This window comes from Oncorhynchus nerka, unplaced genomic scaffold (assembly GCF_034236695.1).
Source record: "Oncorhynchus nerka isolate Pitt River unplaced genomic scaffold, Oner_Uvic_2.0 unplaced_scaffold_1098, whole genome shotgun sequence".
Classification (NCBI taxonomy): domain Eukaryota; kingdom Metazoa; phylum Chordata; class Actinopteri; order Salmoniformes; family Salmonidae; genus Oncorhynchus; species Oncorhynchus nerka.
Window position 1 is genome coordinate 125,628 of NW_027040220.1, and position 15,574 is coordinate 141,201.

Here is a 15,574-nt window from a genome sequence, read left to right on the forward strand (position 1 = left end):
CTTACTCTCCTCTCTCCTTTCCTCCATTCTCCTTCCTTACTCTCCTCCCCCCACCCTCCTCCATTCTCCTTCCTTACTCTCCTCTCTCCTTTCCTCCATTCTCCTTCCTTACTCTCCTCCCCCACCCTCCTCCATTCTCCTTCCTTACTCTCCTCCCCTCCTCTCCCCTCCATTCCCCTTCCTTACTCTCCTCATCCCCTCCTCTCCTCCATTCTCCTTCCTTACTCTCCTCCCCTCCTCTCCATTCCCCTTCCTTACTCTCTCTCCTCTCCTCCATTCTCCTTCCTTACTCTCCTCCCCTCCTCTCCTCTCCCCTCCATTCTCCTTCCTTACTCTCCTCCCCCCACCCTCCTCCATTCTCCTTTCTTACTCTCCTCTCTCCTTTCCTCCATTCTCCTTCCTTACTCTCCTCCCCCACCCTCCTCCATTCTCCTTCCCTTCTCCTTACTCTCCTCGTCCCTCTCCTCTCTCCTTTCCTCCATTCTCCTTCCTTACTCTCCTCCCCCCACCCTCCTCCATTCTCCTTCCTTAGTCTGGTCTTCCCTCTCCTCTTTGCCTCCCTCTCCTCTTTGCGTCCTCCTCCTCTCTCCTTTCCTCCATTCTCCTCCACCCCCCCCTACCCTCCTCTCTCCCATTCCTTACTCTCCTCTTCTCCCTCTCCTCACCTCCTTCTCCTCTTTGCCTCCCTCTCCTCCTCCTACCCACGCCAGATGTTTGGCGGTTCCAGACCATTACCGTCCCCGTCCTGTCCCCCTGCAGTCTAAATTCCAGTCCAGGGGTCACAACGCTCTCCCCTCTGTTGTTTTGCTCAGTCTTTTGTTACAGGGCGCCCCACTCCTGAAACGCTGTTATATAATGGGAACTTTACGTGAACGTTGTGTGAATGTTATGCAAACGTTTCCAGAGTGCTGCTGTTGATTCAGGATCAGGTTTTGTGAACATTTCGTATATACGTTATAATGTGAACATTTCCAGGGTGCTGTTGTTTTTCGGGTCAGGTTTTGCCTGGGGTTGGGTTTGGGGCTTGGCGAGGGTGAGATATCTAAGAAGAGAAATATCCAATAAAGTCGAAGTGTAGGCATTTTTTTAACCCGACTGAAATTAGGTGGAGGGTGGACCTCTCCCTCTCTCTTTGTCTCTCGTAACAGAACAAGGCACACTGCCAAGTTAACACCTCATATTACACAGACAAATGACGGAAATACCAGGCTGATTAAAATGGTCATAGTCCTGATTCATCGCCTGTAAATGTCACCCACAGTGTTTATTATCATTGATATCGCGGTGTGCCAAGTACGAGTGTCACGCACAGTGTAATGTCATACTCTCTGTGTCGCAGCCATTCAACCTACCGTGTGAAAATACAATCAATGGTATGATATGATGGAGAACGTCATTACAGAATAGAATATGTCCTGCCTGAAATGTAAGACTCCGTAATTACAAACTCAGTAACTAAGATAAAATAGGCTAAACATAAAGAGTTGCCAAGTAGTGACAAGGAGTGTTGTAGAGTACTGCTGACCCCTTTGTTGTGGTCTTCAGAAGAGCGTTTCACTGGGCTGGAGGCCAGGGGCCGAGATGGAGACATCTCCTCATATAGCCGTCTTCTCCTGGATACAGAGGGAAGAGAGAGAGAGAGAGAGAGAGAGAGAGAGAGAATGTGAGAAAGAGAGGGAGGGAGATATATAGAGAGAGGGAGGGGAAAAGAGAGATGAGAGAGAGATTTACATTAGGAAAGATTGAAGAAAACAACTAAATACAAAGATCTGAGTGTATCACTGGTTATATTACGGGAAACAGCTTCACTCAATCACTGGCTTACATTATGTCTATCAATATCATTTGTAACTCATCAAATGTGAGTCGTGCAGTACAGATGTAGGATATTTATATTTTGACCTGTATTGTCGCAGCAAAATAATACTGCAGCAACATGATTTGAAAGGCTATTAGCTGGTGAGGCTATTTCCTGCGGGGCAGGAAAATTCTGAGCAACAAAAGAGTGATCAAATGAAGATCCTACAGCTGTACATGCCTCATTTCTAATGCATCTATGCTTTTTGCGCACTGCTTTACTCTCAAAAACGAACACCCTTGCCTCTCGCAATTGATTTTTTCCTACTAGCATTGGCTTTGCTGATAGCTACTTTATTGTGGAAAAAAATACTTACCATGACTGAGATGTGGGATCAATACATTAGATCAATACATTAGATCAATACATTAGAGTATCGCAATATTATTTTTCACAACATTATTTTGGTAACTCCAAATTAAAAAAAAAAAATGAAAAGCTAGGTAGTTAACTTTAGCTAGCGCTAGTCAACTGTACCTGCGCCAAAACTGGTATTTCTTCTCTAGCTTGTTTCCATCTTTTAAAAAAAATGGTGAGCCAACATGTTTCCAGCACTTTTATTTCCATGACTGATTAAAACTCGCTTTTACATGGCTCTCTCTTGTTCTCCTGCAACAGACAAGGTGAGCAATATGTTTGGAAAATCTAATCGTAATACATAGAATCGTGAGAATCGCAATACATAACGTATCAGCATCTACACTACCAGTAGAAAGTTTGGACATTCCTACTCAATCAAGGGTTTTTCTTTATTTTTACTATTTTCTACATTGTAGAAAGTGAAGAAATTAAAATGATCAAATAATACATATGGAATCATGTGGTAAGCAAAAAAGTGTTAAACACATTCTTCAAAGTAGCCCCCGTTTGTCTTGATGACAGCTTTGCACACTCTTGGCATTCTCTCAACCAGCTTCACCCGGAATGATTTTCCAACAGTCTTGAAGGAGTTCCCACATATGCTGGGCACTTGTTGGCTGTTTTTCCTTCACTCTGCGGTTCTACTCATCCCAAAAGATCTCAACTGGGTTGAGGTTGGATGACTGTGGAGGCCAGGTCATCTGATGCAGCACTCCATCACTCTCCAAGAGCAAACCAGATGGGATGGAGTATCTCTGCAGAATTCTGTGGTAGACCTGCTGGTTAAGTGTGCCTTGAATTCTAAAGAAATCACTGACAGTGTCACCAGTAAAGCACCCCCACACCATCACACCTCCTCCATGCTTCACGGTGGAAACCACACATGCTGAGATCATCCGTACACATACTCTGAGTCTCACAAAGACACGGCGGTTGGAACCAAAAATCTCAAATTTGGACTCCGACTAAAAGGACAGATTTCCACTGGTCTAATGTCCATTGCTTGTGTTTCTTGGCCCAAGCAAGTCTCTTCTTATTCGTGTCCTTTCGTAATGGGTTCTTTGCAGCAATTCGCCTGATTCACGCCGTCTCCTCTGAACAGTTGATGTTGAGATGGGTCTGTTACTTGAACTCCGTGAAGCATTTATTTGGGCTGCAATCTGAGGTGCAGTTAACTCTATTGAAATTGTCCTCTGCAGCAGAGGTAACTCTGGGTCTTCCTTTTCTGTGGCGGTCCTCATGAGAGCCAGTTTCATCATAGAGCTCAATGGTTTTTGTGACTGCACTTGAAGAAACTTTCAAAGTTCTTGAAATTTTCCGTATTGACTGACCTTCATGTCTTAAAGTAATGATGGACTGTCATATCTCTTTGCTTATTTGAGCTGTTCTTGCCACAATACATTTATTTTGCATAACTCATCATGTACACTACCGTTCAAAAGTTAGGGGTCACTAAGACATTTTATTTTTTTAAATAACATCAAATTTATCATAAATACAGCGTAGACATTGTTAATGTTGTAAATGAGTATTGTAGCTGTTGTAAATGAGTATTGTAGCTGGAAACGGCAGATTTTTTTATGGAATATCTGGCTCTAACCAGAATAGAAAGAGGAGTGGGAGGCCCCGGTGCACAACTGAGCAATAGGGACAAATACATTAGAGTGTCTAGTTTGAGAAACAGACGCCTCACAAGTCCTCAACTGGCAGCTTCATTAAATAGTACCTGCAAAACATCAGTCTTAATGTCAACAGTGAAGAGGCAACTCTGGGATGCTGGCCTTCTAGTAAAAGCATTCAAATAAAGCATTATTTGTTCAACTGCAACTTCTGGGGTAGCTAGCTAGCTTAAGCTTGGTACCTAGCTAGCACCAATACAGCAAGCCTGAAAACAATGACCAGTAGAAACTGCAGTCATTTTCATTATTTTTAGCAATGATTTTTAAATCTTTGTAAGTATTAGCTAGGTAGCCACTTGATGTTCGCCGAACTTCAGTTCATGAAAATAAATAGCTAGCCAGCTACTTAACACTGTTGCCCAAAGCTAACGTTATAAGCAGCCAGCTAGCTTAATCTGGATCGTGAGGCTCAACCAGACCGGGGTATGTGTTGTGAAACTAGCCACAATAAGGATAAGGCACAATGGTGGAATTTGCGGTTTGCCTTCAAAATAAAAAGTACCTCTTTGAAAGTGATGCAGAAGGTTACAATTAGTGGAATCGTGCCATATTTAGACTAGATAATGTTAAACAAGGTTGTAAAGTGAAGCAATAAAATGGGGTATCAGTCTAGTCAGTGACACCCACAGAACACAACTGTGAAGAGTTCACCCAAATATTAATGTTGTAGCTCTTATCGCGGGACTGTATGAAATCACCTCCCCAGTCAGCCTATTGTGTGTACTAACATTCATATTGCACTGTACAGCTTTACAGGTTTGGGGATCAATGAAATGGGGTATTTACAATGACGGCCAACCCGGCAAAACCCGGACAACACTGAGCCAATTGTGCGCCGCCCCATGGGACTCCCAATCACGGCCGGATGTAATACAGGCCGTATTCGAACCAGGGACTGTAGTGACGCCTCTTGCAATGAGAAGCAGTGCCTTAGATCGCTGCGTCCATGTGTGTGTGTTAACTATTTAACTGTACTAGAATGCTTAAAATGTAAAATATCGGTTATTGGTATAATTTTTTGGGCAAGAAAAATATTGGATATCAGTATCGGCAAAAAATGTAATATCGATGCATCACTAATGGGAACCTCTGCTGATGCTGACAGAATCAGAGCACTGAGGGCAGTGTAAAAGTGTTTCCCAAATCCAATCCTCCAGTACCCCCAACAGCACACTTTTTTGAGGTAGCCCCGGACAAAAAAGCATGATTCAACTTGTTAAGGGATTGATGATTAGTTGACCAGTAGAATCAGGTGTGTTTGTCCGGGGCCACAACAAAAACATGTACTGTTGGGGGTACTTAACGACCAGAGTTGGGAATCACTGCACTAGGACACGTCCTAGCAAAACTATTTTTCTTCCAACACAACCAAGAGAGAACAGACAACAATGGGAACTTCTGCTACTGATTCTGACAAGCTATGCTTCATTAATTAGTATTACCAGCTAATTAAGCATATACACTGGAGGCAATTACACCGGCTTAACAATGACTGGATAAATCTGCACAATTAGGGAAGGGTGGAGACGATCGGCAAAAGAACAACCAGTACTGTACCGAGGTATGCGATGAAAACATCCAATTATTTCTCTAGGGCACTTTTAACTACAGTCATTTAGGCCTATATATTCGCTTTGTTGTTTTCCTCATGTCCTTAACACTCCAGAGTTCTATGAAGTACTTTTCTGTCACAAGAGACTGACAGTTTGACCACAGAAGATCACTTGCCTTTCTGAAGAAAATGTCATGTGAATAAGAGGGCGATAGAGAAGGTGGACCAGTGAAATTCAGCATCAGAGGCAGGAGAGGGCGCTCTCTGTGTGTCTACATTCTGTTATTAAGTGAGCGAGACTGAATGATACAAAACTTGTATGTTCTCAATTAGTGTCAGTTGAGGTCAAACTTATCATTGTGAAACTAATGGCGTGCATATTTTGCATCCTTTGTGTGTCTCTCTACCAGCTGTAAAAGCAGCCTACGTGAAGACTAGCAGGCACACTTTCTTCTCCTCAAGTATGCACGCACACACACACGCACACACTGGGGGCCAAGCGAGCAGTGCAATGTCGGGCCTCAAAGTCAACAGGTGGATGAGGATAATTGAATCAGATGTGTCTGGAGTCTGAGGCCCAGAGATCAAAGCTGTGCCAGCCAGGCAGGTCGGGGCTAGGGGAGAGAGAGGGGGAGTGTGTGTGTGTGTCTCTGCTGCTGCAGCCAGTCTTATTAAAACAGCCTCGTCCATGACCTCCAGGTGCAGGAGCCAGAGGCCCTAGGTCTCACCCTCAGGCACCCCAAGGAAGGCAGCCAGACCCTGTGGCACAAACAAGACGTGGACCCCTTAACTCAACCACCTGGAGGCAAGGTCAACGAACAGACTCTGGCCTTACAGGGAAAGACCCGAGGCGGCTAAACAGGTCATTTATAAAAGCTGTTTGATGTCTGATGCTGCAATGACAATGTTATTGTCACACTTGGCGAGGGGGATGGAGAGGGAGAGGTTAGGGGGTCTCATGTGTGGATCTCAGATGATAGACAGGAGTCAGGGTGAGTAAAACAGAAAGAGGAAAAACAAAGAGAGAGAAACAGAAGGGATTCACATATAGGGGTTAACAAATATGATGCTAACCACCACCACACATTCATCCTTCCACCTTTGCCTGTTTGCTATGAGGGGAGACAGACCAGAAATTCCCCTCGTCTATAGTAACGAATGCAACACTTCCACACATGCCGAGTCACCCAACACATACACACACTTCGTCTCTCTCCCCCTTCTCTCAGAGCTCTCCAAGGAATGCCAAAGACAACAACGTGTCAAGACAATCATGGCGTGTTTAAGGCCTGATCCATAAGTGAAATGCAAGTACCAGGAGTCGGCAGGTAGGCTTCACACCAGGGCCTCTGAGGATGATCTCTTAACCTGGATCAGCTTGCTACCCCCATTCCTTTCACACAGACACAACTAGACTTTATCCGTTGAGAACAGAGAGAACCATCACGGACGACATCACCGGTTCTGCCGGTGAGTAACGCCATCTTGTGGCCAAATCTGGAACTTACTCACTCCAGCCAAACATGGTGTCTCTCCTAGCCAGTTAAAAACAGTTTCTAAACCTAGAGGCCCAACAACAGGATACTTACGAGATTTTAGGAAGATGTTCCTAATGTTTTGTATACTCAGTGTAGAACAGGATTGCCAGATATAGAACAGGATTGCTGATACAGTCTAACCTGCAAGCACCCCAAAGTTAAATGACTACTTGACCTATCACCCCATTGCCTGATTAATGGCATGAGGCAGAGATCAAAAGATCATACATCACAAGGAGTCAAATTAGGTCCCTAGAGTTTTATCTAAATGGGAGAGACACATTAAAGAGCATGTGTACTAAGTCATTTTCTCCATGAGGCCTTCAACCTGTGATCTATACGCTCTTTAAATGCTCTTATCCCAATCAGACACTAGTCAGACAAAATCAAATCCAGCTCTTCAATACAACCAGTGTACTTAGGCTAACTGAGGTTACCGTTAGACATGCTTGTGTAACTGGTCAGACTTGTGACAAGGACATCTCGTACGTCATGCCAACAACTTTTCACAATCAAACGTAGGTGTATCTTTAAAGTGACTATACACATAAGCCCACAAACAGAACCATCATGAATCTATCTGACCTGAATGGTTCTTTGGCTCAAGATGCCACTGAACTTTCCACTGCAAGCAACTAGTCGTCCCTATCAACACATGTTTAATGACATTTTCCAAGAACCACTCACCACTGTCCCCTTGGGCCAGATAAAAAAAAAAGTAGATTGAAAGCATTTACAGGTCCCTCCCTCCCTCATTGAATCGGGCCTAACCACTGGGCACAATGGGTAGGCCCAACGTCTAGTTTTGATTTGCATTTGGTTGAGTTATCAACTAATGTGAAATCAACCAAAAATGTAACCATGTCATTGGATTTAGGTTAAAAGTTAGGTGAAGGCCTCCAGAGTGGCGCAGCGGTCTAAGGCACTGCATTGCAGACTTGCGGCGTCATTACAGCCTGGGCTTAAATCCCATAGGGCGGCGTCCCATAGGGCAGCGCACAATTGGCCCAGCATCGTCCAGGTTAGGGGAGGGTAGGGCTGGGGGCTTTACTTGGCTCATCGCGCTCTAGCGACTCCTTGTGGCGGGCCGGGCGCCTGCAGGCTGACATCGGTCGTCAGTTGAAAGGTGTTTCCTCCGACACATTGGTGCAGCTGGCTTCCGGGTTAAGCGGACTGGTGTTAAGAAGTGCAGCTTGGCGGGACATGTTTCGGAGGACCCATGACTCGACCTTCGTCTCTCTCGTGCACGTTGGGGATTTGCAGCGATGAGACAAGATCGTAATCACGAAATTGTGGAGAAAAAAATACTAAATTCCCTTACGTTGATGACTTTTTGCAAATCCAATAATTTTTCCACATTGATTTTCTTTTGTTTAATTACATGGAAACAATGTTTTTGCAGTGGGTAGCAGCCTAGTAAAGAGATTGGCTAAAGGGCTCCAAATTAATGCTTGTCCTCTTGTCCGGAACAAGTTAATATATATATATATTTAAGACAAGAAGAATAAGCTATAGATTTAAGTTGTCCGAATGGAAACAAAAAACTTTATCACAAAAATCACAATATCAAACAAATACAACGATCAGAATTGGATCAGAGGCTAACATTGGAATAATATTAAAATATATTTTCATGTACATAAATAAAAAAAAGCCTAGACATCATAGTGTAAGTGATATGCATATTGGCTACAGCCTCATGTCCAAACCAACGCTGACACGAGGGAGGAAGCAGACAATGTTGCCAAACTTTAATGAGACTTTTAATTACATAAATATAGGCTAAACACCAGTCATGTTAGACAAAAAATAATGAAGGATAATTAACATCAATGTCTATAAGCTTGATTCTGTCGACATGCTGGAGGAACAGTTCGTTCAGATCAAATGGTCACACGACGGAGAGTGAAGGAAAGGGAAAGAAGGACAGTGCCTGTTGAGCACCGCACATCCCCCATCTTTAATCTAAGAGGAGGTGGTTAGCATTTGGAAACTATTTAACCATAAACTTAAATTGTTTAAAACCTAGATGTTTTATGTCATCTTATGAAGTGGGTCTTACCTTGTTTCAAAGTAGCCTAGACAAAATACAACAATAGAAATGTTGAGGAAATTACTTTATAAACACTTAATACGCCATTGAAAACAGCATTTTTCTCATGTTCTATTGGTTTTCAAATCAACATTATTTTACTGTCCAGCAGCCAAAGGAATAATTCTAGTCACTTTAGTAACCCATGCTAGTTAGATCTCCCCTTTCCTAATCTGTGTCACATGAAACCACTCGCGCATCCGTGTGCTTTTGAGAACAGTGTTTCCCTGCCAATTGCATTTAGGAACATTTGCCCCTAGCTTACAGCCAAGTGTGCATTTTTAAGCTTATAATATGAAGAAATAAAACTTGATCAACATTTTAGGCTAAACAGACAGATCTGATGCATCAGGCCTCATTGCTTTTCTTTCATGTGCAGCGGTTGTATGAATTTTGGGTCAGTCGTCCCAGAACTGTCCCAGTTTTGAACCGTAGACATATTTTTTGGTGTCCCAGGGAAAATGGGAAGCCATTAATTTCAGCCCTGGAGGGAATTATTTATCTTTATTATTTATAAAGACATAAAAAGCATTTGGTTGTAATTGTAATGTTGCAATGTTTTATAGGCTACCAAGTGTGGCCAACCATCCTCCAGGAAAGCCTTAAAGGGGCAGTGTTGTATTTTGAGATAGGCTTGACTATGCAAAGAGTGTAGCCTAGATTTTTGTCTGATTCTCTATGGCAGTGGTTCCCAAACTTTTTATAGTCCCGTACACCTTCAAACATTCAACCTCCAGCTGCGTAGCCCCTCTAGCACCAGGGTCAGCGCACTCTCAAATGTTGTTTTTTGCCATCATTGTAAGCCTGCCACAAACACTATACAATACATTTATTTAACATAAGAATGAGTGTGATTTTTGTCACAGCCCGGCTCGGGGGAGGTGACAAAGAGCTCTTATAGGACCAGGTCACAAATAATAATAATCAATAATTTTGCTCTTTATTTAGCCATCTTACATTTGAAACTGTATTTGCTCATCAAAAATGGTGAATAACTCACCACAGGTTAATGAGAAGGGTGTGCTTGAAAGGATGCACATAACTCTGCAATGTTGGGTTATATTGGAGAGTCTCAGTCTTAAATCATTTTCCACACAGTCTGTGCCTGTATATCATTTTCATGCTAGTGAGGGCCGAGAATCCACTCTCACTTAGTTACGTGGTTGCAAATGACATCAGTGTCTTAACAGCGTGATTTGCCAAGGCAAGAAACTCTGAGCACAGCCCTATCCAGAAATCTGGCAGTAGCTTCTGATTAAATAAAATTTTCATAAAACCACTTGTTGCAATTTCGATGAGGCTCTCTTGTTCAGATATCACTAACTGGACTGGAGGCAGGGCATGAAAGTGATAACGAATCCAGTTGTTTGTGTCGTCCGTTTCGGGAAAGTACCTGTGTAATTGCGCACCCAGCTCACTCAGGTGCTTCGCTATATCACATTTGACATTGTCTGTAAGTTTGAGTTCATTTCCACACAAAAAATCATACAATGATGGAAAGACCTGTGTGTTGTTCTTGTTAATGCAGACAGAAAAGAGCTCCAACTTCTTAATCATAGCCTCAATTTTGTCCCACACATTGAATATAGTTGGGGAGAGTCCCTGTAATCTTAGATTCAGATCATTCAGGCAAGAAAAAACATCACTCAGATAGGCCAGTCGTGTGAGAAACTCGTCATCATGCAAGCGGTCAGACAAGTGAAAATGATGGTCAGTAAAGAAAACTAAGCTTGTCTCTCAATTTTAAAAAATGTGCCAATACTTTGCCCCTTGATAACCAGCAAACTTCTGTTTGTTGTAAAAGCGTTACATGGTCGCTGCCCATATCATTGCGTAGCGCAGAAAATACACGAGAATTCAGGGGCCTTGCTTTAACAAAGTTAACCATTTTCACTGTTGTATCCAAAGCGTCTTTCAAGCTGTCAGGCATTCCCTTGGCAGCAAGAGCCTCTTGGTGGATGCTGCAGTGTACCCAAGTGGCATCGGGAGCAATTGCTTGCACGCGCGTTACCACTCCACTATGTCTCCTTGTCATGGCTTTTGCGACATCAGTACAGATACCAACATGAGCAGCAGCTACGTTTGGTTATTCCCGCGAGAGAGTAACGGTTAATGTGATTTGATGTTAATTATTTGACATTGTTATTACGCTGAACACTAGATGGTCTCATTTTAATTTTGGCTGTGAAACGAGCCTACTCAGGCGAGAAAAATACCTCACCCAAATGTATAGCCCCGTTGGAAAATATAAATGGACTGTTTGAAAATGTGCAGATTGTTTATTTTTTATGTGAATTTTTTTGTGTGTTTATTTGGCATACCTCCGACAGCATTGCGTGTACCCCAGTTTGGGAATACCTGCTCTATGGTTAAAAAAAATAATTTTTAAACAGTTATGCTTTTTATTTTATAAAGTGGTTCATTGCATCATACAATGATGTGCTAGAGAACTACTGTAATTAACGTATTGTAAAAATAATTAAATAATAATTATAAAAGTAGCCGAGACAACGTTTCAGAATTCACAGGCAGTCCAGCATATTTAGGTTGGAGGAAAAGTCAATGCAAATAATTGTTGAATTCAAATGTTCTGCTGACAAGTCCACAACAATTAGCCACTTTTTTTTCAGACTACTTAAGAACCTAGAAACAGGAAGTCTAGGGACCATGCAGTAGCCTATACAAAAATACAAGTGTCCACTGTCCATATCTGATTGCACTGTCATGAGGTATTCTGTCAAGCTGCCGAAAACAATGCAGACTGCTCAAAAAGAGCACAACCATGTCGATTATGTTGTGTAAATTCAACGAAATAGCTACGTCAATGCAATGTGATTACATTAATTAAAAACAAGTTAAATGTAATCGAAAATGTAATCTACGTAATCTCCAATAGTAATTATTTAGCATGAGGGCCATAAACAATAACTAGTAATGCTGCAAACTCCAAGAAAGGTTCAAATCTACCCTTTCTGGTAAATATAGTTATAAATTGCTGAGCTGTAGTCACTTCTCAGGACACAAAATATGATACATCAAACAAAATATTTCATATTTGTATTTCCTAGTCAACAGAACTGTATGAACAAGGCTTGAAATTACTTATATGCTTTCTAAATATAATATTATCAATTTATAAAACCACTAATATAAGGAAGATGTCACCTTCCTTATAACTCTAAAATACACATTTGTCTGTTGAGTGTTAGAGAAAATGTGCATATTTTCTAAATGTCTGCCCCCATCGCTGTAAACGTCTCACAGAGCTCTAGCTTGGCTTCCTGAACTCGAGTTGACTCCGCCTGCGCTGGCTTGGACTCGGAGCAGAGCTCTAGCTTGGCTTCCTGAACTCGAGTTGACTCCGCCTGCGCTGGCTTGGACTCGGAGCAGAGCTCTAGCTTGGCTTCCTGAACTCGTTAGGAGCTCACCTTTCATTTCATATTAATATTGTCTGTCTATGACAAACAAAGTGTTTGTTTAAAATCTAGAATTATTTTAGATAATGGCTATCGACTTGATCTCTCCTGCAGTGCTATGATGTAAGGATTGCAGACATGTGCTTTGTCAGTGGCTGTGACGTGGGGTTCAGCCAGGAGTTTATGTACAGTCAGAAGAGCTAACAAAGATGGCAGGAGGGACATCCCAGCTTCAAGTGGTTTCATATTTCCCATCCTAGGTCACACAGGCTCAGAAAATATACTCCTGTATCTGTGGGAATAAAGGCTATCACTCAGTGCAATGTGGTGTATAACATAGTCAGATTAAACAGGTGAACAGACAGTTTATCGTTTACATTAAAGTATGTATGCAACTACTGTAAAAAACATGTTGAGTAGCTTAGACAATGTTTCAGAATTCAAGGGCAGTCCAGCATATTTAGGTTGTGGGAAAAGTCAATGCAGAATCACAGGTCCCATAAACAGGGGACTTTAAATCTAAGAGGTTTTTAAGTAAGAGGAAATAACTAGGAAACAATGTTGACTCAAACACTTTTGCCCAGAGGGTGAGGTGGTCTATTCCAGAATAAACACTTTTGCCCAGAGGGTGAGGTGGTCTACTCCAGAATAAACACTTTTGCCCAGAGGGTGAGGTGGTCTACTCCAGAATAAACACTTTTGCCCAGAGGGTGAGGTGGTCTATTCCAGAATAAATACTTGTGTGTGTTTGAATTCAGCAGACGTCTACTGTGGCTGGCAGGCATAGCAGTTGAGTATGTAGCTTAAGCTCTAGTCTATGCCAGGGAATAACCTACCTGTGTGTGTTAGAGTAGGCTGTGGGAGAGGACCTGGCCCTCTCTCTGAGAAGGCTGTCCCAGGAGTCGTCACCCTGGCCCAGCTCTCCCGTTACCCAGTCAGGCAGGCCTGCAGTGCTCTGCTCCAGGCCCCGGCCACATAGAGGCTCGTCAAAGTAGATGGACTGGCAATGAGAAAAGGTGCAGAGCTGAGTTTAGCCATCAAAAACAGTCAAAAACATATAACATGCAGTCTACAAAGTACTATAAAATGGAATATCATGAATTAAACAAATAAACAAACATAAGCAACATGGGCAGTCTACTAGCAGTATAGAGCAGAAAGTATACTATTTATAGTAGCTTACATCATCAGCGCACTTTAGTACTATACCGAGGATTGTTTGTTTACCATATATGTTGGTAGAGTCTTGAGACTGCCTGACTCTGGCTTGTGGCTGAAAGGGCCCTCCAGGACCCCTCTTCTGAGCATGTGCAGGAGCAGGCGGGCGTACAGGTTGCGGTTCTTGCGTCCCATCAGGCCCGAGCCAGATACACCTGGGTCACACAGCTTCTTGATCCACAGGGCACACAGCTGGCGCTCTGAGGTCAAATAGGGAGCAAGAAATTACAATCAATGCATTACTAATATATATGACAATTACAATTTATAGAACACTTGCTTTTTAGTAATACAACTCATTTTACTGTAGGCCTACCTGTCTTGTGGGAGAGTTTTAGGACATATGGTTTCATGTCAACCAGGTGATGGTCAAACTCTGAGTCCAGTTTCTCCCATGTCTCTTCTTGTTTGTTCATAATGTCCTGCACATTGGGAATAACACATTTAACGTGTTACTTTCGATTGGTTACTGTGTTTACATGCAAACGTGTCCACCCCGCCCCTCAGAGCACATTTTAGCTATTGCTTCACAAAAACCATGCGCAACTAAACTACTTCAGAACTAGAGGTTTCAATACAAACGTAGCAAGTCTTTGCTGTTACTGTCATCAATTCGGCATCCCTGCATAGAACTAACGTTGGAAGAGTTAGCTACACACAGACTGAGCCACCAAGCTCAGCTGGCTAATAACAACTGAACCGTTGCTAGACACTTCGACTAGCATCGAGAATGTGAGGACGGCATATCTATCCTACTAGCTATCTCTCACAACTGAATCTGACATATAGTTAGTTTGCCAATAATGGTGCAGTTAGCTACAGTAGCAATCTGGCTAGCATCAGTTATGTTGCTAACAGTAGTTCAAGCAGCACATCAAAACGACAAAACAAAGTGGCCCGCGCACTTAGTATTCACTTCTAATTTGTATAAATGTTACTCGTTAGTTAGATAATTACGATATATTACACTTCAAGCTAACATTGTGAGATAATACTGGAAAAATTAGAGTTATTGGCTTATTATTACCAGCTTCTGCAGATCTAAACGGTTCAAACTTCTGCTACACAGACTGCGTCCTACGTCACATCCTTTTTCCGTAAACAGAAAACGGGAGCGTCCTTGTTGTCATAGAAACTGTCAAGCTGATGAAACGAGTGCTCATGCTGTCATTTCCAAAATGGTACCCTTTCTGTGCATTTGCAAGATGTTGCATTGAGTATAGAGTTAAATAGTTTTACATAATTCTGTGATGCAGACCTGCGTTTACTATGCACAGTTCTGTTTGGTTCTAGGTTAAATAAAATACAAATAATAATAATAATTGGAAACCAGCAGTCTAGACTAGGCCCATTTGTAAATAGTTTCAAATATAACTATTTACAGGATTTTTTAAATATATTTTTAAATGCTTTCAAATACTAAAAAGTCGTTGGATTCGGCCACATTGTTTTAAAATACTGAATGACAAAAAAACAAGTATTTAAAATGTATGCCTATTTGAACCCAGGTCTGCTGTGATGTTACTTTCGACTAGTTACTGTATGTTTACATGCAAACATGTACACTCCACCCCCCAGAGTACATTTTAGCATTTTCAAAAATTCCACATAACATTCTACACTATACATAAAGTCAGCAAAACAAATAAACGTCCTCTCACTGTCATCTGCGTTTATCTTCAGCAAACTTAACATGTGTAAATATTTGTATGAACATAAGATTCAACAACTGAGACATAAACTGAACAAGTTCCACAGACATGTGACGAACAGAAATGGAATAATGTGTCCCTGAACAAAGGAGGGGTCAAAATCAAAGGTAACTGTCAGTATCTGGTGTGGCCACCAGCTGCATTAAGTA

At 42.2% G+C, this 15,574-nt stretch overlaps 1 protein-coding gene across 1 annotated transcript in view; it reads right to left on the reverse strand.

Moving 5' to 3' along the window:
- LOC135570113 (centrosomal protein of 112 kDa-like) overlaps positions 1-14,792 on the reverse strand; it is a 101,025-nt gene extending 86,233 nt beyond the window's left edge. The window contains exons 1-5 of the mRNA XM_065016183.1: positions 14,741-14,792; positions 14,030-14,135; positions 13,723-13,913; positions 13,332-13,495; positions 1,526-1,613 (exon numbers count right to left, since the gene is read on the reverse strand). Coding sequence (XP_064872255.1) covers positions 1,526-1,613; positions 13,332-13,495; positions 13,723-13,913; positions 14,030-14,129 — 543 coding nt within the window. The 5' untranslated portion in view covers positions 14,130-14,135; positions 14,741-14,792. The remainder of the gene's footprint in view (positions 1-1,525; positions 1,614-13,331; positions 13,496-13,722; positions 13,914-14,029; positions 14,136-14,740) is intronic.
- Between the last annotated feature and the right edge of the window lie 782 nt (positions 14,793-15,574).